The 25,102-nt window shown below is 39.0% G+C and overlaps 1 protein-coding gene across 2 annotated transcripts in view; it reads left to right on the top strand.

Moving 5' to 3' along the window:
* Positions 1-25,102, top strand: part of SLC26A7 (solute carrier family 26 member 7) — a 137,411-nt gene that overhangs the window by 21,467 nt on the left and 90,842 nt on the right. For both annotated transcript variants that reach the window (XM_055432638.2, XM_055432640.2), the window contains 2 exons: positions 126-428; positions 19,925-20,035. In XM_055432638.2, the coding sequence (XP_055288613.2) occupies positions 236-428; positions 19,925-20,035 (304 nt within the window). In that variant the 5' untranslated portion in view covers positions 126-235. The remainder of the gene's footprint in view (positions 1-125; positions 429-19,924; positions 20,036-25,102) is intronic.

The raw sequence follows: 25,102 nt of genomic DNA on the forward strand, positions 1-25,102 counted from the left end.
CATGGTTTTAATCTGCATCGTTTATCTAGAATAATTAGCTGTACCATAATAAAACATGCAGCCTGGCTGCATATATATATATATATGCTTTTGTTAATCTCTCTCTTATATTATTTCCTGGATAGCTTTGACATTGTAAACCACAGACGATTTGGAGCCTGGCTTTGAAGGGAGGTGTTCTACAACATTTTTTTTCTTGTTTAAAGAAGTTTAATCTACAAGAGGTAATCTGAAAATGACAGGGGCAAAGAGAAAAAAGAAAAGCATACTCTGGAGCAAGATGCGTATCCCCCGTTGTGAAGACTTGAAACAGTGGTGTAGACGGCGACTGCCCTTTTTGGAGTGGGCGACACATTACAGTCTGAAAGAAAACTTGCTTCCGGATGCTGTTTCTGGGATAATGCTGGCAGTTCAACAGGTAGCACAAGGTAATGTGCTGCATTTGATTTTCCTGTTTTATACAGAATAGATATCACTTTGCTTTCTTGGAAGAGTATTGTGACCTAGGGTCTACTAACAAAATTGACTATAACTTTCGGAGAATAAGCACACTGAATATCTGTACACAAAAGTTTTCCTACTTGTCTTTTGCTTTCTTTCTTTTTGCTGTTTTGCGAGATACTAAGCATCAAACCAGTTTTTAATGGCATTATATATTTGCAATGTTAAAATTCATGCTATATGAGTAAAAGATCAGTAATTGTGGGACAATGAGTTTTTATAGTTTGATCTTATTGATACAGTTTTCTACTTAGGCTGAAGCTATAAAATATCACCTGGCTTGAACATATCATTTGTAAACCTAATTAGCAGCATAAAATGACCTGTTGTAACCTTGAGGGTTGCTATACGCAAGGAATAGAACTTTCTGTACATAAAGGAGGCTCTTGGCCAAGATCATTATTTGCAAAGAGAATCCTCTGTCCTTAGAGCTTACATTTTACTGTGCATGCCAATTTAATTCTATGTCACATTATGTACTGTTTATTTCTCAATTATATATTTTAAACTGATTAGAAGTCTGATTTTAACTTTCCCAAAGCTGTTTATAAATGATATTCTAGATTTAGATAGTTGTTTCTCTGGGTAAAAACTATTAGGTAACTGGTGTGTATACGGTGTATGAGCATGTGTGGGTTGTGTGTGTGTGTGTTGTGTTTTCCTTAAAGATATATTCATTGTATTTTTAAAAACTAGTTCAGGTAATAGCTTCCTACTTGTAGCAAGAAAAGAAACTGATTTTTCAACCTTGAGAATTTGTAAAATGTTACTTGGCACAGATTCTGTAGATTTATATTTTTTTGCAGTTTTACTGCCTCCTGGCTTGAACTATTTTTCATATGGTTAAATTATATTCACTTTTCTAATTCTCTAGCTGGAACAAACTGGTTTGTGTGTTTGTGTTTTTAGTATGATTAGCGACATCTACTCTGGTGGCTTTAAGATCTATAATACTATCATACTTCCTGAGATTCCATTTCCCTGAATAGTCTCATATTTTTAATGACCAGTTTGCTAAAAGCAAAGCATAGTAGTCTTTCATAAAATGCCAAGTAAATAACAGATTAGGCCACTTTTTAGGATTTTTTTTATTCAATTTTAAATTCAAAATGAGACACTGCCATGGATTTTGACACTAAGATGATGAATTTACAAGAGCTTTTTCACCAGGTAGTTTCAGTATATTTTATTAATTTTCTTTCATTTATTATAAAGTAAAAGAGAAATATATTTAAAAAAATAATTTGTTTTTTCATCTTTCTGAAGTTATCAGGTTAGTTAGGAAATTTGGGGATATGATAAAGATACCTGTGATATATCATTAGTATTATCATTGATCTGCCTTTGGTAGTTGACTGTATGACTTTTCTTTGGGTATGGAAATTGAGGTGTTTTGTTTAATGAGTCATGCATTTTATTGGTTATGAAGAAATATGTTGTCCAGCCCTCAATTGATGAGAAGCACAAAGATTACTCAACTCTTGTGTCTTGGAAATTATGGATCTGGCTTTTGATTCTCCTAGAAGACTCCCAGTGATTGGGCAAGGAAGGCTACACTGCTAAAAGAACTTAAAGGTTTTTGCTGGTGTACGGAAAGACTAATTCTTGGACAGGGAGTTGGTGATGGACAGGGAGGCTTGGCGTGCTGCAGTCCGTGGGGTTGCTGAGTCGGACATGACTGAGCGACTGAACTGAACTGAATTATTCCAAAAGTACTTATTCTTTGAAAACAATTCTCAAACTTTCTCATAATTGCCCACGATGGGTAAATATCATAAGCTGCCATTTGTTGTAAGGGGCCTTGTGCTAAATCCCTTATGTACAATATCTTCCCTTGTCCCAACAAAATCCTAAGTGACAGTGGTCCTCCATTTCCCACTTGAGAAAGTGGAGACAGACAAGTAAATAATTTTCTATGGACCTTATATTTGATAAGTGGTAGAGTCAGGACTTGATTCCAATGGTAACACTCAACATTTTATGCTTTATACTCTACACTGCCAAAATAAGTAGACTTTTTCATAATTCCAGTCTTAGTAACAGAAGGCATTTCTTGGGAAAGGTGCAAATATCCTTCCCTGTAAATTACTTTTGTGTTTGGGCTTCCTAGGTGGCACTAGTGGTAAAGACCTAAGAGACGCAGTTTTGATCCCTGGGTTGGGAAGATCCCCAGCAACCCATTCCATTATTCTGGCCAAGAGAATCCCATGGATAGAGGAGCCTACTTGTTTTTTAATTCTTTTTAATTCTTCTTTCTCAAGATATGCAATTAAAATTAAGGTTAATGGAAACTAAAATTTGAGTCTTTTCTATATGTCAACTATCAAGGAGCCATTTTAAATTACTTTATTAAAGATTTCCCAATTGTTAAATATAGATGCTTGTTAGTCATCATAATAATTGATTCCTATGTAGTCTTTTCTGTGTTGACTATAATGTCTCTAAAATCATTTCTTCTCTTGAGCTTTAGACATTGCTTTTCTGTTTACCTTCTCCTACCTCTCTGGCCTTCTCTTATTATTAACTTTTGCAGATTTTGCCTCCTCTGTTGTTCTGTCACTCAGTCGTGTCTGACTGTTGCAACCCCAGGAACTGCAGCACGCCGGGCTTCCTTGTCCTTCACCGTCTCCTGGAGTTTGCTCAAACCCGTGTCATTGTCAGTGATGCCATCCAACCATCTCATCTGTCGCCGCGCCTCCTCTTGCCCTCAGTCTTTGCCAGCGTGGCTCCTACTCTATCTACCCATTAAACACTAGCGTCCTGGACGTTCAAACCCTGGGCCTTCTCTGAAAATGCCTCAGGCTATTTCCTCTGTGGAAGAGGCACTAGCCATCATCACTGTAGTTTCTTCTCACCCAGAGATCCATGTATTCAACTAGACAAACCTAGAATTGCCTGAAAGCGTTACAAATGCAGCACTAGTCTTCTGGAAAAAACAAACTGAATGAAACCACCATCCTAACCAGAATTATAATAATAAATGATAATAGCTAATTTTTAGACACAAAAGAACACTTGACATATATACAAAACAGGCTCACAGAGGATAAATAACTTGATTAAAATTACACAGTAAGTGAGTTAGAAGTGACAGGATTTTAACCCAAGTAGCCTGGCTCCAGGGGCTCTGTGCTCTCCTTTGCACCAGGCTTTGTACTAGACTGCCTCTTACATAGTCTCGCGTCATTCTCAGCTCAGCCCTCTCTTTCGCGACTGTACCCGCCAGGTCCTGGTGTTTCTGTTTCCTAAAGATCTTTCCAACCAAGCAGTCTCACTTCATGTCCCCTGCTACCGCCCTGGACCCCTAAACTGTTGAAGCCATCATCTTGTGGGTCTTCATTGTCTGTCTCCTCATGTAGGCCATTCCATGCTGTATCTAACCATATTGGTTCTATGTTCAGAATTCTTCCATGACCCTCTGTTTCCACTGGGATAAAGCCCAATTCTTTAGAATAATCTGTTAGATCATTAATAATCTGGGCCCGTTAATACAAAGGTTTACTCAAAGAGACCTTTCCTCTGAGAATCCCTGCCAGTCTTCTGGAAAGATGTATCTCCTACTCCCTTTGTACTTTTAACGTATCTCTATGATTGGCCTGAACAGACTGTATTGTATTCTTTTGGTACAATTCTTTATGCACTGGTGGGTAAGCTTTGGAAAGAATGTTTGAATCTTTATACTCTCACCGGTTTATATATTACCTGACGCATAGGCACAGGTTTTCAGTAAATGTTTCTTGGAATCGTGTAGCAATTTGCCTCCTAGAGACTTTTATAATTTTATGGTATCTTGCTGCCACTCTCGGAAGGGAAATTTAAATTTGTTTTTATATTTTAAAAATAAATGTAATAAAGATACTGATAGTAAAAGATACATTAAAATATGAATAATTAATTTCTTCCAATTCTCCTTACTTTCCTGAATTTATAAACTTGTAGCCCTCCAGACAAATATGATAAAAGGTTTGTCTGCGTTCCCTGTGTCCCCGTGTTTAATTTCTTCTCGAGCCAACATTAACCCATGTGTATAGTTCACATGAAAATCTAGATGTCTGTCTTCTCTTGCAAAAGGGAAATAGATGGCCATAAGGGTCTTTTGTTTCCATGTGGGAAAAATCTTTTGGCTCCCTTTGTTGATAGGGCATGTGCTTTATATTTTGCCACAGTTCCCATCATTCACACACCTTTCTCCTAGTTTCCCTATAAGTGTGAATTTGTCTCCCCTGACAAGGCACTATCTAACATGTTTTGTTGAAATGCCTTGAACTCTCTCTTGAATAAAATCTTTAAGAGGGGACTTCTAAGTGACAATGTTAGTGATGGACAGGGAGGCCTGGTGTGCTGCAGTCCATGGGATCGCAAAAAGTCGGACACGACTGAGCGACTGAACTGACTCCAAGGTGGCGCTAGCAGTAAAGAACATGCCTGCAAATGCAGGAGATGTAAGAGACGCAGGTTCTGTCCCTGGGTTGGGAAGATCCCCTCGAGGGGGTCAACCCACTCCAGTATTCACGCCTGGAAAATCCCATGTACAGAGGAGTCTGGCAGGCTACAGTCCATAGGGTCGCAAAGAGTCGGACATGACTGAAGCGACTTAGGGCATGCACACTCACACACACACACACACACACAAAAGATTAGGTCCTTAAATCCACAGGAACTTCAGGTCTGTGAACCTGCATTGTATTCTAATATACTTCATTTCTTTTCAATTGTATAATTCTCTATACTTCTATTTTCTTTTCCTTATTTTAAGAAAGTATTATGGGAAGGAGTTTATAGACTACAAGATTATGAAAGGGGTCCCCAAAATATTTCCTCCTCAAGGTAAAAACAGATGTAGGTGTGCTCATTTTAATGAAAAAAGAAAAGGAACTTTAGGTCATTCTTTCACCATGTTCAAATTTTCCTCAGAAATGATTTGTGTTTTTTTAAATATTGACATTTGGGATCACTCATTACTAACATCAAGTGAAAATCATTATAGCTGGCATGTACCAAAATGTTCTTTAATTGACATCTCACTGCAGAATGTAGTTTGAGGATGAGCAAACATTCTAGAGAATGCCATTAATTTAAACATGTCACCGACATGGTTGGCAAGTTAAGCAGTATAAAACTCCTAGAGTATAAATACTTTAGTTCACATTCTACCCTGGGTGACCACTTGAGGGAATTTTTTTTTTTTTTTCAATCTGAAAACTCAAAGCATTGAGACAGGGTGGAGACCTAAAATGCATGACTTACCATATAAGTACCTAATACACTGAGGGGGAATATGAGAATGTTTTGACTTGCATTCCACGGGATCACCTAGAATTTTTGTTGCCAAATCATGAAAATTTTATGCTGCCATAGGGCTGCCTGATATTCAAACCACAGTGTTCCAGGCCACAGACAAAGCATGGACGTTCCTTATAATAATGTAGAACTTGTGGCTTTACTGGTACCAAAATATGTGGAAGCTGACCTTCTTTGTACTCCTGAGGGCAGCTTAGCGACATTGGAACAGTAAGTGGAATTCCTGGAAGCATTCACTGTGAAAATTAAAGGCTTGTCTGAGAATTTTCCCTGCATGGTTTCAGTCTTGAGGATTAAGAGACGTAGCATTAGCTACATATCTCTAACCTAACCCTCTTAACCATTATAAACATGTAGATTATAATGTAGAGAAATCATAATGATTTGTTATATTTATTGAATGGTAACTGTTCTCTTCTCTAAGAACAATGGCAGCCAAATATTGCTAAATAAATCTAAAGTATACTTGCCCTGGGGCTTCCCTTGTGGCTCGGCTGGTAAAGAATCCACCTGCAATGCAGGAGACCTGGGTTGGGAAGACCCCCTGGAGAAGGGAAAGGCTACCCACTCCAGTATTCTGGCCTAGAGAATTCCATGGACTGTGTAGTCTGTGGGGTTGCAAAGAGTTGGACACAACTGAGCGACTTTCACTCACTCACTCATACTTGCCCTGACTTCCATAAAAATGTACCCAGGAGCAAGGAACACTCTGCTGGTTTTTCACTTCTCCATTTTCTCTCATCCCATGATATATGCCCTTGCCCAAAGCTTTGGGCTTCATCCAGCATTTCTGATTTCCTTACTTTCTTAAATGTAAATTAATGGTGATTTGTGTGTTAAAAGTTTACTTTTATATTTCTGCAGTTAGAATAGTACTCCCTGTAATATTTAGACCAGTTCACATGGAAGAACCAAGACTTTCCATTTTAGAGTGTTGAAAACTTGGGAAGGTTTGCAACAAAATAGAGTGGCAGTGGTTGTGAAGATAAGGTATGTGGCCTATATAATAGTACACTTCTGTTTTTGCCAGCTAGGATCCATCCCTGCTTTTAGTAATTTTTGTAATTAATTACTTTTAGTAATAATACAAGAATTGCTTTTGGTAATATTTGAGTTTGTTTTAAGGAACAACCCCTCCCCGCCCCTTCCATTTTTGGTATATGTGGTTTAAGTGAGGTTCTAATTTTGGCTCCAGGCTGATCAGTAAAATAAGTATCCCTTGGCCGGGATTCTCAACTTTGGGGACCCATCGGAGCATCTTGGTGACTAAAAGAACATTGGTACCTGAGTCTCATCTCGAACAATTAAATCAGATTTCCCAGGAGTAGTTCCCAGACATGGAGGACATTGTGATTCTTCTTTTTTTGGTTGTCCCAGATTGTAATGTGCGAGAGTGTTGACAGCTGCGTTCAGACAGTTATTCGTCCGGGTGAAGACTTGTGGCTCGTGTTGATAATGAGCACTGTTCCGTACACCAGGTCAGTTACTGGTTCAGTGGTGACGTTTTCTCCTCTAGGCTCAAAGAGGGTTTACTACACCACAAACCAGTCATTGCTTATTTTAAAATGGTGATGGCAATACACGTCACCAGAGAGTGGTCCAGTCAGTCTGGATCTTGGGACATGTGCAGCCCTGTGAGGAAAAAAAGGAAAAGGGATCTTATTTTGTGCTGGGACTACTGACAGTAAGGATGACATTCCTCTACATCTTCCCTCGGCTTCGAAAGCCTGGAAATGAAGCCAACACAGCAAAGGGAACAGTGGAGAGAAACTGAGTCCTGATGACAGCTAGTACACTTCCGACTTTTCACTTGCACGTGCAAACACCTTTTTGTTGTTGTTAATTAGGTTTAAGTTGGGTTTCTTCCAGTCACTTTAACTACATATTTGAGTGTCATAATTCAAATGATGGGATAGGGCTTACCTGTGCCCACTCTTTTGGTGGATACTTTTCTCCATAGACACTTTTAATCTCTTACTGTTTCTAATATTCAAGCTCATAGACCTGTTGATCGTGAAGCTTTTTGACCATGATAATTCTTAATTTTCACTCTTGTGAAATCTCATCTGTACAATATGTTACAGGATGAACCTATTGCCTTAACCTGTCTAGTGGTTAGAACCAATGATCTTTAACAGTACTTGTTTGTGAACCAAGAGAATGTATGTCCATAGGAATTTTGTTTGCATACAGCTGTATTTCTTGGGTAGATGCAAATTTACCCTGGGAGATCCACTTTTAATATCACTTCACCCTGAGCCCATTGACGCAGTGAACCAGACTGCTGATCACATTGTGGTTTATTAATTACAGTGCTAAGACCGCCATAAACAGTGGCCAGAGGGAAATAACTTTTATCATTGCCCACACAATTTGTGTTTGATTTTTTTATATGGAATTCTTGGGAGAGCCTACTACTACCTAATTATTTTGTTTTTAAGAATATTAATGTGTCTTCTAGGGTTCTTTATTCATTTCTATTTTTAAAAATTACTTGAAAAAATACAGTCTTTTGTTATGTTTTTGGAAAGAGAGAACAGAAAGGCAACAATCTAGCCCACAAGAGCCTTGTTTTTCCCCTGTCTCAAATTTGTACAAAAATATATGAGAATATGATCTTGTTATTTCAACCTTGAAGATATTCTGGTGTGGGAATGCAAGGCTGGGAACATTTTCTTAATGAAAATTTGCAAAATGTTGGTTTCAGTCACTTTCTGAGTAGCTTGTATAAATCCAGGGAGCTGCCAAATAATATTGTGTTTTTATTTGGAAAAATGAAGAATGTACAATCCTATCTAATAAGAATGATGTGAAATTAATATTTGGTGATAAAAATTGGGTGAACATAGAGAAAAAAGTGTCAGTCTTAAAAAAAACTAGCAAGACTTGAATAGCTAAAGATACCTGGTATTATAAGATTATAAGATACCACTTCAGCATTCTTGCCTTGAGAAGACCATGAACTGTATGAAAAGACAAAAAGATATGACACTGAAAGATGAACAACCCCGCTTCTGACCCCCATCAGCTCAGTAGGTATTCAGTATACTACTGGAGAAGGGTGGAAAAATAGTTCCAGAAGTAATGAAGAGGCTGAGCCAAAGCAGAAATGACACCCAGTTGTGGATGTGTCTGGTGGTGAAAGCAAAGTCAGATGCTGTAAAGAACAATACTGCACAGGAAGTTGGAAACTTATGTCCAAGGAAACTTATGTCCAACTTATGAATCAAGGTAGATTAGAAGTGGTCATACAGGAGATGGAAAGAGTGAACATCAACGTTTTAGGAATCAGTGAACTAAAATGAATGGGAATGGATGAATTTAAATCAGATGATCATCATATCTACTACTATGGGCATGAATCTCTTAGAAGAAATGGAGTAGCTCTCATGTTCACAAAAGAGTCTGAAATTGAGTACTTCGGTACAATCTCTAAAACAACAGGTGATTTTGGTTCATTTCCAAGGCAAACCCCAATATCACAGTAGCCAAGTCTATACCCCAACCACTAATGCCAAAGAACCTAATATTGAGTGGTTTTATGATGACATACAAGACCTTCAGGAACTAACACCAAAAAAAGATGTCATTTTCATCATAGGGAACTGGAATACAAAAGTGGGAAGTCAAGAAATACCTGGAGTAACAGGCAGATTTGGCCTTGGAGTACAGAATGAAGCAGGGCAAAGGCTAACAGAGTTTTGCCAAGAGAACGCATTGGTCATAGCAAATATTTCCCTTTTCCAGCAACCCAAGAGATGACTATACACAAGGACATCACCAGATAGTCAATACTGAAAACAGATTAATTATATTCTTTGCAGCTAAAGATGGACACTCTATATAGTCAGCAAATACAAGATTGAAAGCTAACTGTAGCTCAGATCATGAACTCTATATTGCAAAACTCAGACTTAAATTGAAGAAAGTAGGGAAAACCACTAGGCCATTCAGGTATGACCTAAACGAAATTCCTTATGATTATATAGAGGAAGTAACAAATTGATGCAAGGGATTAGATCTGACAGAGAGCCTGAAGAACTATGGATTGAGGTTTGTACAGGAGGCAGTGATCAAAACCATCCCCAAGAAAAAGAAATGCAAAAAGGCAAAATGATTGTCTCAGGAGGCCTGACAAATAGCTGAGAAAAGAAGAAAAGTGAAAGGCAAAAGGGAAAAGGAAAGATATACCCAACTGAATGCACAGTTCCAGAGAACAGCCAGGAGACATAAGAAAGCCTTCCTCAGTGATTGATGCAAAGAAATGGAGGAAAACAATAGAATGGGAAAGACTAGAGATCTCCTCAAGAAAATTAGAGATACCAAGGAAACATTTCATGCAAAGATGGGCTCAGTAAAGGAAAGCAGCAGTACGGACTTAACAGAGACAGAGGATATTAATAAGAGGTAGCAAGAATGCACAGAATAACTGAACAAAAAAAGGTCTTAAAGATCTGGATAGCCACAATGGTGTGGTCACTCACCTAGAGCCAGACATCCTGGAGTGTGAAGTCAAGTGGGCCTTAGGAAGCATTACCACAAATATAGCTAAATGAGGTGTTAGAATTGCAGCTGAGCTATTTGAAATCCTAAAAGATGATGCTATTAAAGTGCTGTACTCAATATACCAGCAAATTTGGAAAACTCAGTAGTGGCTACGGTACTGGAAAAGGTCAGTTTTCATTCCAATCCCGAAGAAAGGCAATGCTAAAAAATGTTCAAACTACTGTACAACTGTACTCAGTTCAGATGTCAGCAAAGTAATGCTCAAAATCCTTCAAGCTAGGCTTCAGCACTAAATGAACCGAGAAATTCCAGATGTACAAGCTGGATTTTAAAAAGGCAGAGGAATGAGAGATCAAATTGCCAACCTCTGTTGGATCATAGAAAAAGCAAGGGAATTCCACAAAAATATTTTTTCCTGCTTCATTGACTACACTAAAGTCTTTGACTGTGTGGATCACAACAAACAATGAAAAATTCGTAAAGAGATGGGAATACCAGACCACCTGACCTGCCTCCTGAGAAACCTGTATGCAGGTCAAAAAGCAACAGTTAGAACCGGACATGGAACAATGAACTGATTCAAAATTGTGAAAGGAGTAGGTCAAGGGTTATTTAACTTATATGTCACCCTGCTTATTAAACTTGTATGCAAAGTACATCATGAGAAATGCTGGGCTGGATGAAGCACAAGGTGGAATCAAGCTTGCAAGGAGAAATATAAACAACCTCAGAAATGCAGATGACACCACCCCTATGGAAGAAAGTGAAGAGAAACTAAAGAGCCTCTTGAGGAAAGTGAAAGAGGAGAGTGAAAAAGTTAGCTTAAAACTCAACATTTAGAAAACTAAGATCTCGGTATCCAGTCCCATCACCTCATGGCAAATAGATGGGGAAACAATGGAAACAGTGATAGACTATTTTCTTGGCCTTCAAAATCATTGCAGATGGTGACTGTAGTCATGAAATTAAAAAGAGGCTTGCTCCTTGGAAGTAAAGCTATGATAAATTTAGCATATTAAAAAGCAGAGACATCACTTTGCCGACAAAAGTTGGTTTAATCAAAACTATGGTTTGTAGTATGTACAGATGTGAGAGTTGGACTGTAAAGAAGGCTGAGCACTGAAGAATCGATTGTTTTGAACTGTGGTGCCGGAGAAGACTCTTGAGAGTCCTGTGGACTGCAGGGAGATCAAATGAGTCAATCCTAAAGGAAGTCAATCCTGAATATTCATTGGAAGGACTGATGCTGAAGCTGAAGCTCTAATACTTTGGCCACCTGATGTGGAGAGCCAACTCATTGGAAAAAACCCTGATTTGGGGAAAGATTGAGGGCGGTAGGAGAAAGAAGCAACTGAGGATGAGATGGTTGGATGGCATCATTGACTCAATGGACATGAGTTTGAGCAAACTCTGGGAGACAGTGAAGGACAGGGAAACCTTGCTTTCCTCCATGGCATCGCAAGGAGTCAGACATGTGAGTGACTGAATAACAACATGATATTATATGAAATAGAAGTTTAAGAAGTCAAGTCCTACTAATCACTGTTTCTCTGGAGAGGATCTCAGGGGAACTCTATACACAGGTTATGTTTAGGGAATACATCCCACTTTATTAGCTTAATTATTGTTTAAAACATAGATCTAGTAAAGTTGGAGTGGAGTGCAACAATTTAGGCCTGAGACTGAAGAGCTATTAATATTTCTTTTTTTCTCATAAAGCTGAGATTTGAATGTGCTTGTGGAAAGAAAGAGACATATCACAATTAGTCTTGAGGCAGGTCCTGGTCTTTTATTATCATATCAGTAGCAGAATGGTTCAGTTCAGTTCAGCCGCTCATTTGTGTCCGACTCTTTCTGACCCCATGGACTGCAGTACGCCAGGCTTCCCTGTCCACTAACAGCTCCCAGAGTTTACCCAAACTCATGTCCATTAAATTGGTGATGCCATCCAACCATCTCATCCTCTGTCATCCCCTTCTCCTCCCACCTTCAATCTTTCCCAGCATCAGGATCTTTTCCAATGAGTCAGTTCTTCACATCAGGTGGGCAACATATTGGAGATTTAGCTTCAGCATCAGTTCTTCCAAGAATATTCAGGACTGATTTCCTTTAGGATGGACTGGTTGTATCTCCTTGCAGTCCAAGGGACTCTCAAGAGTCTTTTCCAAGACCACAGTTCAAAAGCATCAGTTCTTCAGTGGTCATCTTTCTTTATGGTCCAACTCTCACATCCATACATGACTACTGGAAAAACCATAGCCTTGACTAGATGGACCTTTGTTGACAAAGTAACGTCTCTGCTTTTTAATATGCTGTCTAGGTTGGTCTCAGCTTTTCCTCCAAGGAGCAAAATAGTAGAAGAGCAAAAATACACACATGGATGGACATGGCCTTTCCCATCATGAAATGCATCTCCTTCAGAGTGTCCTACTTTGACCCTCCAATCTACAGCCCTCCTCTTGGGTAGAGGAAGTGGGAGGTGGTGGAGAGGAGTCTGAGGACCTGTGCTTTGATCTGAGGTTGTGGCAATGTCACTCTCCTAGAGAGAGGTGGATGGAATCCAGATATTTGAGGAGGTGGAATTGAGGTCAGATGCAGGGAGGCTGGCAAAAGCATACAAACTCAAAAAGCCTGTGAGTATAAAGTTTAGTACCTGGGTGTCAACCAGTGGGACCAGGACCCAAAAGGTCAAACTGGAAAAAGTGTCAGAAACTCAGTCAAAGTGTAAGAACAACTCAGGATTAGTACCTGGCTCCAAGATTCTGGGTGAAAAAGGTCTAGATTGCATAATCTTTTCTAATTCCTACCAGCATATGAACAGGCCTTAAATTTTGGTAGGTGGGACTGAGCCCACAGGAGTCAGTGAGAAGGTGCACCTACCTACGAAGAGATGTGAAAGGGAAGAAGACATCAGCTCGCAGTCAGTGTAAGGTTGGGAGGAAAGTTCTTATCCTTTGCTGATCTCTGGCCTAGTGAGTGGTTTAGAGGGGTCTTATATAAACATGGTCCTCAAAAAAAAAAACAAACAAAACACTAAAATATGCCTTGAGGCCATTCCTGTTCAACTTTACTTGGATAGAGTGTTCAAGGGGAAAGAGAATCAGGACCTCTGAGAAGTCTTGATGTCCCCAGTCACATCTGCCCTCTGTGATCAGCACCTCCTAAAAAATTAGCATTCAGAACCTTTGAGCTGGGACTGGCTTCTGCAACGAACTGCTCACTAACTTCATTTCCTGACCTCTTTATAATCTTCTGAACCATTTAACCTTGCTTGTGCCTTCATTCGGGAGAAGGCAATGGCAAGCCACTCCAGTACTCTTGCCTAGAAAATCCCATGGATGGAGGAGCCTGGTAGGCTGCAGTCTGTGGGGTCGCTTAGGGTCGAACACGACTGAGCGACTTCACTTTCACTTTTCACTTTCCACTTTAACACATTGGAGAAGGAAATGGCAACCCACTCCAGTGTTCTTGCCTAGAGAATCCCAGGGATGGGGGAGCCTGGTGGGCTGCCATCTATGGGGTCACACAGAGTCGGACACGACTGAAGTGACTTAGCAGCAGCAGCAGCAGCAGTGCCTTCACTCACCTGATAATCAAGGCTTTCTTTGCTTTGTTCCTTTGTTTTCCTTCTCATAGTCTTCATAGCTTTGGATAAGTGTATCATTTTATTCCTGGGCCTGTTTCTCTGTTTATCAGCACTCCATGGAAGAGATCCTAGTACTTTGCTTGACACACTAGTTTACTTATAAATGGAATCGATTCTTATTAGTTGCCTTAATAATATATCTCACAATATAATTGAAGACCTGGACAAAAAGGCAGGTTTCTAGAATAATTTTGGTACGTGTGAATGAAGAATGTGCAAGGTACAGCAGTAGCACCAATAACATTATCATCTCTTCCTAGAGTGGAGATGGGATTGGAAGTCAAGAGGAAATTATACTTTAACTGAATCTTGAAGGGTGACACGAGTTTTCCAGGTAGCTCACAGATGAAGGGCGCTGTAGAAAGAAGAAAAATATGCAGTGATAAGAAGGATAAAAGAGCGTAGTTTGTTTAAATACTTGCCAATAATCCCACTCGGTAGGAGTTGTAGCTGGAGAGGTTAGCAGAGTCCAGATTATAAAAGTCTTATTGAATAACATGGAAAAAGTGTTTAGGCTTATTTTCCATGAGCACATTAGTGGATCTTGAGGGATGACAGGGGGTGACAAAGGTTTGTGTTACAAAAAAATTACTCTGGCATCAGCTTACTTGACAGAGGCAAGAGACTAGTCAGGAAAGACTAATAAGGAGAAATCTTGTTCTGTGGTTGGAACGGAGAAAGGCAGGGGTAGCAGCAGTGGGAGAGAAAGAATCCACCAGTTTCAAATGGAATAGATAACATGATCAATGTACTCAGGGATGTGAGGGTGAAAAAAGAAAAAACATGTTTTTGATAACTTCTAGGTTTCTGAATTGGGTGACTAGATGGGTGACTGATTTTCTGAGATAGGGGTTACGTTTTGTGTTTGTATTTAATGCATACTGTTTTGTTGTGATGGTGGAATTTATGGTGGATGGGATCAAAATAGATAATAAACAATTTTCAGTTTGGGTTTGTTACGTGAGTGCCCGTGGGATCTCTAGTTGATATACCTCTGGGTCTAGAGTTTAGGAGAATATTATTAAGATATTTGAATTAACCATGATTATCCCATCCAGTCCCATGACATCAATCATGCATGGATGGTCCTCTAGAATAAACAGGGGAATTAGAATGGAAGAAGCCTTAGGAAACACTGATATTTAAGTGGATGAGAAGCTAGCAAAGGGAAATGTGGTCCATGAATATCGTGGTGCTCTGGGAGTCAATGGATAAGAGTTTTAAGAAAGGTATAGTTGACAGGGTAAGTTATAGCAATGAAACAGAGAGCCCCCAGGACAAAAGGAATAATATTTAGAAGCCAAAAAAATGTGACAGTCAACGAAAGAGCCCTAGAAAATATTCTTAATGACAAAATCAATTGTATCAGAACAAAGTGCTTCACAGCTCTTTAGGAACATGGGCAACTTGTGGAAAGATCTTGTAAAAATTCTGTCCAGGTTTTAACCCACACAAATTGTAATCTTCCAGTAAAAGTTTCTATGATCATCTCTCTCAGTTTCTTTATCCTTAAAGTTTGACTACACTGATTGTTCTATAAACTGAACATAAATTGTTTAATGTTGGATAACGTTTGTTTCAGGCAAGGACCTTACAGTTCATATTTCATGTTCCTTTAATTCTCGCATGGAATTTAATAAGTGGATTTGGTTTCATAGTAGAGCTTTATGAGGCTTCCCTTGTGGCTCAGGCGGAAAAGAATCTGTCTGCAATGCAGGAGACCTGGGTTCAGTCTTGGGTTTGGGAAGATACCCTGGAGAAGGGAATGGCTACCCACTCCAATTTTCTTGCCTGGAGAATTCCATGGACAGAGGAGCCTGGTGAACTACAGTCCATGGGATCACAAAGAGTCAGATACGGCTGAGTGACTAACAATTTCACTTTCCAGGATTCTTGCCTAGAAAATTCCATGGACAGAGGAGCCTGTCAGGCTGCAGTCTGTGGGGTTGCAAAGTGTAGGATATGACTGAGCGCGCACACACACACACACACACACAATTCGTGTATAAAACATATCACACTTATTTTTACATGCTCAATATATATCTTGTTTAGTACTGCATCTCCGTTTGCCATGTGCTTCTTCCAAGACCAATTGTCTTCACGTGATCATATATTTTTGTAAAATTTCCAAAGATAATTTAACAGAGATTAATTAAGGCCACTGTCTTTTCCCAACTCACCTTCCCTTGAGTCATGGCTGCAGGTATGTATATTTTTAAATTATGAATGTATGATAACCCATTTACAGGATACTTGGAGAATACAGAACAAAGTTGCATATTGTTCATATATGTATATATATAAGTGATTTCCCTGTGGCTCAGGTGGTAAAGAATCTGTCTGCAATGCCGTAGACCTGGGCTTGATCCCTGAGTCGGGAAGATCCCCTGGAGAAGGGAATGGCAACCCACTCCAGTGTTCTTGCCTGGGAAGCTCCATGGACAGAGGAGACTGGCAGGCTACATACAGTCCATTAGGTCAACGTGACTGGGTGACTGGCACTCGCTTCACTATATATTACAATTATTTTTCTAAGTAGATAAGATTTTTAGTTGGAATTTAAATATCAAACTCTCAAAAATTAATAGAATGAATAGACAGAAAAGTAGAAGGATATAGAAGCAGATATGAAAAGGACTATGGACCAATTCAACATAATTAAAATTTATACAATTTTCACACAATAGCAGGATACAAATTCCATTCACATTCCCATACACTATAAACCAGGAGACACTGGAACATATCCGGGGATGTAAAACAACATGCAAAAATTTCATGGCCTAAAGGTATTGAAATCATACAGATTTCATGTGTTCTCTTATCACTGTGGAATTATATTAGCAAACAATATCAAAAGATATTTGAAATAAGAGACATATTTTCAAGTGCCGTGTGACACTAAGAGAGATCTTTGACATACTTATTGAAACCTCAGTAAAGTTAAAAGATTGAAAAAATACAGAGGGTGATTACAGAGAAGAAAGCATTTAAATGAGAAATTAATATCAAAATGAGAAATTAACATAGCAGATACTTGAAATCCCCATATATTTGGAAATCAAGTGTCCACTTTTAAGTGATGGATGTATCTAAGAAACCATAACAAGGAAAATTAGAAAACATTTGTAATGGGATAAAAATGAAAAGAGAATTTATCAGAATTTGTTGCATGCAGCCGAAGCTGCTCAATGCAAATAAACGTAAGGTGGCATCTTGAATAAGGTATAAAAACAAATAATGGCTATTGGCATAAAATTTTGTAAAATTTGAACAAAATCCGTACTTTAGTTAATAATATTGTATCACATATTAATTTCTTATTTTTTTTTACAGCATGGTATTTCTTTATATTCTCAGAATTGGATTAGATGTTTCAAGACTCATCAAATTTTTTTTTTCAAAATCACTAAAATAACAAGGTTTCTAGACTTCTAGCAGTCATACTAGATATCAGAATAAATGGAATTATATGAAAGTTTTGAGTGACTATAAATTAGAAATGTAGCATTCTATTCTGCTGCAGCTACTGCTAAGTCACTTCAGTAGTGTCCGACTCTGTGTGACCCCATAGATGGAAGCCCACCAGGCTCCCCCGTCCCTGGGATTCTCCAGGCAAGAACACTGGAGTGGGTTGTCATTTCCTTCTCCAATGTGTGAAAGTGAAAAGTGAAAGTGAAGTCGCTCAGTCGTGTCCGACCCTTAGCGACCCCACAGACTGCAGCCTACCAGGCTCCTCCATCCATGGGATTTTCTAGGCAAGAACACTGGAGTGGCTTGCCATTGCCTTCTATTCATACTTAGTCAAATAAGTAGAACCAAAATTTCATATTTTTAGCTAAGCAAAAATTCATGCTTTCTAAAATATATATATTATACATCTATATATATGTATACAAAGGCTTTTCTACTACACATGATAAAGGCTTGAGAAAGAACAACAATAAAAAAGAGAGAGAAATGGAAAACTGGATGAACTGAGAGCACTGAGTATGAAACAGAAAAACGGAAGCAGACTAGATAAAAGGGAACGATCATCATCTAGTCCGGTTGTTTCTGAACCTGGCTGCTGATTGGAATCATGTCAGCTGCAGACATTTTTGTGGTCTGGTCAAGAGTAAGTTGCCACGAAAAATTGACTTGATGAAGATCAAATAAAGCTCATTGTATGGCACTGTATAAAGGATGTTGTCATGGAACTGGTTAACTCTCAAATATTTAAGCTTTTGCATACAAAAACTTGAAATGTTTTGCAATTTTATAGTTATCAGCAATTCTAATAGAACTTGTCAGTTTTTCACTTGTTATAAACCTAAAATAAAACTTTATAATCTATTAATAGAGAAATAAATTTAAATATGCTTTAGTCTGACTCCTCAGAAACAGGAGCTTGAGACAGAGGGATTATGTACTACTTTATCGTTAGGGAGTGCACGCCCAGAGGGCAGACGTCAGGTACAAGGATCAGAGAAGGCTTGGTACATGTCTGGCTGCCCCTCAGGGGGTAGATGGCTCTATGTTGGAGCATCCTCCTTATGACTGCTGTAATGTGCACAATGTTTTTACAAAGTCGCTTGCCCTATCAATGCCAGGAGGTGTTTGTTATTGGGCTGGGGAGATATTTAGCCTTACAGTGCTAACCTGGCTTAGAGAAATGCACCTTTGCACACCCTTTCTCAACAACAAGATTGCTGCCTCTCATCCTGTCTGTGTGAAATTCTAGAGCAGCGTCTGCCGCTGACTCTTCTATAACCGCTTTTTATTTGTTTTCACGAGAATTTTAAGAATACATTGTTAGTAAACAAGTGATATAGGTAGGTTTTTAAAAATTAAGAAAGGACTAGTAATTGATAGATTTTCATACATTTTAATCATAACTGAACTATCGTGTACTGCTTGAAAAAAATATTTGATGTAGAGCTAGAGTTTATTTTAAGGAAATTTAACTTTAAATTAGTAAAAGTTAGACAGTAAAAGGTACTGATCTGGGAACCAGAGTACCAGGCTCCCTAGTGTGAATAATTAACTGGCCTAACATTCAGGTAATCTAGATTGTAATGCTGCCTCCTTCCTCAAATCTTTTTGTAGCTTGTCAAGTCCACTGTGTCCAATCAAATGGCTATCATTATATTGTATAAATTTGAATGGGTTATCAGAACCCAGCTGAACTAGCTGTTTAATGCCAAGGAACAGCCACAAACAAGATTACTTTAATCAATTTATACTCGTGCATACTTTGGTCACATTTAAATGGCTAGTGTTTTTTAGACATGTCTAGGAAAATTTTTTGTGTGCCTGTAACAATCAAACTAGGCAGGCAGTAGTATCTAAGGAGAATAAAAAGAAACAGTTTTCAAGTACTCCTTACTTATTCTTTGAATACATAAAGTTGATTTTTTTTCATTCCAAGAAATTGTACCTGAATATATAGGCTGGGGTCCAGTAATGAGACAGGCATGGAGTCACAGGCTGGCCGATACACAGTCTTAGGCTGGTCACCTAGTCAGTCAACCAGGCCACTTTGACTGTGTGTGTCCCAGCATCAGTCACCTTTCACGTCAGGCTTCTTATCTGTCCATGGTATTGCTACTACTTCTGTCTGTCTCACAGATGCTATCGTGTGAATAGAATGAACATGTGAAAATGATTCTCTAAGTGTGTGTGGAGATGCTTTGCTGTGACGCTATCACTTTCACCAGGAAGACACTCTGAGCTGATGACTTCTTGTAGACTTCTTGTAGCCAAGGTAAAATGTAGTAGGCCCAAAAGAATGGTTTTAGAATTGAAATGTAAGCATGAGCGAATGAGTACGTTTTCTATTTGGGACAATGTTGCTAGTCTCTCAGGGAACAAGGAGAATAAACAAATTGTGGCTCCTTTCATCGTTAATTAACCAACGTCCCTTCTGCTTTGTCACGGCCTGTATCTGAGGTTAAAGCACAGTCCTGTTTGCTCCTGTGTCCGCAGGGCTGGCCTTTGCTGTTCTGTCATCCGTGCACCCTGTCTTCGGCTTGTACGGGTCTCTGTTTCCTGCCGTCATTTACGCCATATTTGGAGCCGGCCGTCATGTTGCCACAGGTAATAATTTCTGCCTATTCTTATGCTTCTCATGTTACTAATGAAAGGGACTCAGAAGTGATCATTTGTTAATGATAACATTTCCAACGCAATTCTCACTTTACTATCGAAAATATTAGGGCAAATATTATCACCAAATAATATCAGTAATGTGGATGCGAGAGTTGAACTATAAAGAAAGCTGAGCGCCAAAGAATTGATGCTTTTGAACTGTGGTGTTGGAGAAGACTCTTGAGAGTCCCTTGGACTACATGGAGATCCAACCAGTCCATCCTAAAGGAGATTGGTCCTGGGTGTTCATTGGAAGGACTGATGCTAAAGCTGAAACTCCAATACTTTGGCCACCTGATATGAAGAGTTGACTCACTGGAAAAGACTGTGATGCTGGGAAAGATTGAGGGCGGGAGAAGAAGGGGACGACAGAGGATGAGATGGCTGGATGGCATCACTGACTCGATGGACATGAGTTTGAGTAAACTCTGGGAGTTGGTGATGGACAGGGAGGCCTGGCGTGCTGCAGTCCATGGTGTCGTAAAGAGCCGGACACACCTGAGTGAATGAACTGAACTGAATATCAGTAAATATTAGGACAAAATATTTAACTTTTTGTGTCCAATACATACTGTGACTTATTGCTATATCCCTATGTAACCAAGGTTATTGTTAAAGATTCCATTCATTTTTAAGTTGTAAGAGAAGGGCAGTTTACAATGAATTACATTCAATTTACAATGAAATGAAAATAAGCACACTGAGGAAAAGAAAAGACTGTATAAAACTTATTCACTCAAATGTTAAAAATTATGTTCCACACGTTTATACTGGATTATGACTTTCCTGGTGGCACGGTGGATAAGAATCCACCTGCCAATGTAGAGGACATGGGTTCAATCCCTGTTCTGGAAAGATTCCACATGCACCGCAACCCCTGAGCCCGCACTCTGGAGCCGTGAGCCACAACTCCTGAAGTCTGTGAGCCTGCAGCCTCCACAGCAACAGAGAAGCCTCTGCAGCGAGCAGCCCCCGCACGGCAATGAAGAGTAGTCCCCACTTGCCACAACTAGAGAGCTCCTGCACAAAGCAATGAAGACCCAGAGCAGAAAAAAATAAAAAATTGGATTACACAATCTTTTAGGTTTCTTCCAAGCTAGATTCTACATGCCCTCTCATTAGTATACTTCTTGTCTTTCTTAACATTCCATTATCAAATAAAATGTGAATCACAAGTAATCTGATAAGAATAGGCTGGTTAAAAACAAAGACTTGGAAGTTAGATAGATCTGGGTGTGTGTCACATTTGTTCTTTGCTATCTGCATGACCTTGGGCAAAGTTTTAAAGATCTATTTGCTGCTTTCTTGATAGTAAAATGTCAAAAAATATCATGATTGTAGTGAGCATTAGATGAGATAATTGATGGGCAAGTATCTAGTTTGTTACTTGCTACATAAAAATTAATAAAAGCTATAATCATTACAGAAAAGTCATTCAGTTGTGCCCGACTCTTTGTGAACCCCTGGATAGTAGCCTACCAGGCTCCTTCATCCATGGTATTTTCCAGGCAAGAATACTGGAGTGGGTTGCCATTTTCCTCTCCAGGAGATCTTCTTGACCCAGGGATTGAACCCGGGTCTCCTGCATTGTAGGCAGACACCTTACCCTCTGAGCCACCTGGGAAGTCCTTTTACCAGACCTCAATCATGACAGAACTGATATCTTAATCATAAGTGTTAAGGTAATCGTAAGCAGAGTACTTAAGAGGAAATATCCATAGAGGCATTTTTATCCATTTTCTGTGTGCAAGATCTCAGTCTGCAAATAAGTAATACCATTTTGTATCTAATTCTTCAGTGATGTTTGTATTATAGAAGAAAACTTTATTTCCTACAAGAAAAATGTATTATTCTACAGTTTTGCAGATCAGAAGTTTGAAATTAAGCTTACAGGGCTAAAATTAAGTTGTCGGTAGAGGTGCATTTCTTTCTGGAGAGTCTAGGGAACAATTCAGTTTTCTTAACTTTTTCAACCTCTAGAGGTTCAAGGTATTTCCCTCATCTTCAAAGCCAGCAGGATAGCAGCTTCAAATCTCTTTCTGATTCTGATCTTTTGCTTCCATCTTCCATTTTTATTTATTTATTTATTTTATTTTTATTTTTATTGGAGGCTAATTATTTTACAATATTATATTGGTTGGTTTTGCCATACATTGACATGAATCCGCCCCGGGTGTACATGAATTCCCCTTCCTGAACCCCCCTCCCACCTCCCTCCTCCCTTTATCCTCCCTCTGGGTCATCCCCACACACCAGCCCCGAGCATCCTGTAACATGCAACGACCCTGAACTGGTGAATCGTTTCACATATGACAACATACATGTTTCAATGCTATTCTCCCAAATCATCCCACCCTCACCCTCTCCCACAGAGTCCCAAAGACTGTTCTATACATCTGTGTCTCTTTTGCTGAGAGTTGGACTGTGAAGAAAACTGATCACCGAAGAATTGATGCTTTTGAACTGTGGTGTTGGAGAAGACTCTTGAGAGTCCCTTGGACTGCAAGGAGATCCAACCAGTCCATTCTAGAGGAGATCAATCCTGGGTGTTCATTGGAAGGACTGATGCTAAGGCTGAAACTGCAGTACTTTGGCCACCTCATGCGACGAGTTGACTCACTGGAAAAGACTCTGATGCTGGGGAAGGTTGGGGGCGGGAGGAGAAGGGGATGACCGAGAATGAGATGGCTGGATGGCATCACCGACTCTGTGGACATGAATTTGAGTGAACTCTGAGAGTTGGTGATGGACAGGGAGTTCTGGCGTGCTGTGATTCATGGGGTCGCAAAGAGTCGGACACGACTGAACGACTGAACTGAACTGAACTGAAGCCTATTATATTCAAATTTTCCTTCTCTCGAATTTCCTAAAAATTCATTTTCATTCTTCAAAACAGTTAACTATGTCACTAGCACGAAAAAGTAGATTCTTGTAGAGCTGACCTCAAAGCATTTCCTCTGTTAAACAAAGGATACGTGAAAAAGGTAAAAAAATTTCCCAATAGACCATAATTACTTTACAAAGTCTAAAATACTTAACTTGATATACCTAAGTATGAGTTTACATAAACCAGTTTATTTCCTAAGGAGTTATTATAGACATTTTACCGGTGGCATTGCTGTGAAACTGTCATTTATGTAACATTTTGTATTTAACAGATACTGTTAACAGCTAACAGTTAACAAATATTAACAGGAATCTTGTAGTCTACTAGGTTAATCATGTACATTTCAAAATGCATATAATTTACAGACTTTACTGTAGACACCGTGTGACACAATAAATGCTTAAGGCATTTTATTTCTGCATATGTATCAATGCTTCTCCAAAGGACAGAGTTAGCTGGACCTTCTCATTTCTCTGTTTATCCTAACAGATTTAGAATTCTTTAGAATAATATTAAAACATTAGCACTGTGTATATATTTATACTCAAGAAAATACTGATTATTTTTTGCTTTCCTGTGATCTTGAATTTAGGAACCAAGTGAATCTCACCTAAATTTCCTGAAAATATTTAGTATAGAGAACATATTTTTCTTTTAAATAATTTTGTTGTACTTTAGTTTGGTATATAGAAGTGTGTGAAACTTCCTATTTACATTTTACTATTAAAAGACTGATGTTGCTTTCATAAAGAACAAGCACTTTATCTGGTATTTTAACTCCAATTCAGGTAGTCAGAATGCAATAATGAGTTAGGAAATGCAATAATAAATTATGCTTGAGGTATGTTTAAAAGCAAATAACTTAAAAGCCAGACTATAAAGATACCAAATGTACTGTTTTTTTAACAATGTGATTTTTTTTCTTATTTTAATTTAAAATACATATATATTTTTTAAGGGATTAAATCACTGATTGCTTCTTGTGACTTGCAAAGAAAATGTCTTAGAATAAAAAGGAAAATAACAGAAACTTGGGTATCAATCCAGTGGAAACAAAATTGTTAAAGATAACCCTTAAGTGACAATTTGTAAGATCTAATTATCTTCTAAAATTAGAGAAAAATATTTTTAAAGAGAATAATCTGTTCAGCAATTTAGAGAAAAGATTAGGGAGACTGTCGAGGATAGTGTGTAGAAGAAAAGTAAGCAAATATTTACTTACCAAATGGGGTCGGACTTGTGAGAGTGATTTTTACATATGAAATCTCATTTAATCTCTACCCAAATTTTATAACTAGATATTTATCATCATTTTACCAATAAGGAAGCTGAGTGAGGTTAGATAAGTTGACCAGGAATTTGAACTTAGGTCTCTCCAATCCTGAGGCCTTGCTACCCACGGTACTCTCAAGCGACTAGATGGGTTGAGTGGTTGTGGCTCGGATGCTAAAGATTCTGCCTGCAATGTGGGAGACCTGGATTGGATCCCTGGGATGGGAAGATGCTCTGGAGAAGGGAGGGAATGGCTACCCACTCCAGTATTCTTGCCTGGAGAATTCCATGGACAGAGGAGCCTGGCAGGCTACAGTCCATGGGATCACAGAGAGTTGGACATGACTGAGCAAGTAACACTTTCACTCACTTTCAAAGTTACCACTGGTAGGCTTAAAACCTCGACAGGGTGAAAAGTTGACAGTGAGGAAAGGAGCAGAGAAGTGGGGAGGAGGTCAAGACGAAGCCAGACCGTTAAGAGAGAGACGGTCCAAGGTCATTCACAGCATCCTCATGTAGTCACCACAGCCTCAACATCCTTCACTGCCATCAGCTGTCTCCGAAGCAGCAAAGCAACAGCCTTTGAAAAGAGGCACTGCTTCCATAACCATGTGGGCACAGTGAGTAACCCCTGTGCCCTTCCTGGGAGTATCTCTCTCTAGAGTCACATCTTGGGATGTGACTCACATGGAGGTAAGACTCACTTTTCTTCCCTCAAAAAAACATTTTAGATGGCCTTTTCCTCTTACCATTCAATTGCTTCTTATCTTCTTCCAAATCCTAGGAAAGGTAGGCCTAAACTTAAAAATTAACCCTAGATCATCTTTGTTCTCTAGTCGTTTGTTCAGTGGCTTTCA

The sequence above is a fragment of the Moschus berezovskii genome, chromosome 16 (assembly GCF_049115385.1).
Source record: "Moschus berezovskii isolate FMDL1 chromosome 16, NW_MosBer_1.0, whole genome shotgun sequence".
Classification (NCBI taxonomy): Eukaryota; Metazoa; Chordata; class Mammalia; order Artiodactyla; family Moschidae; genus Moschus; species Moschus berezovskii.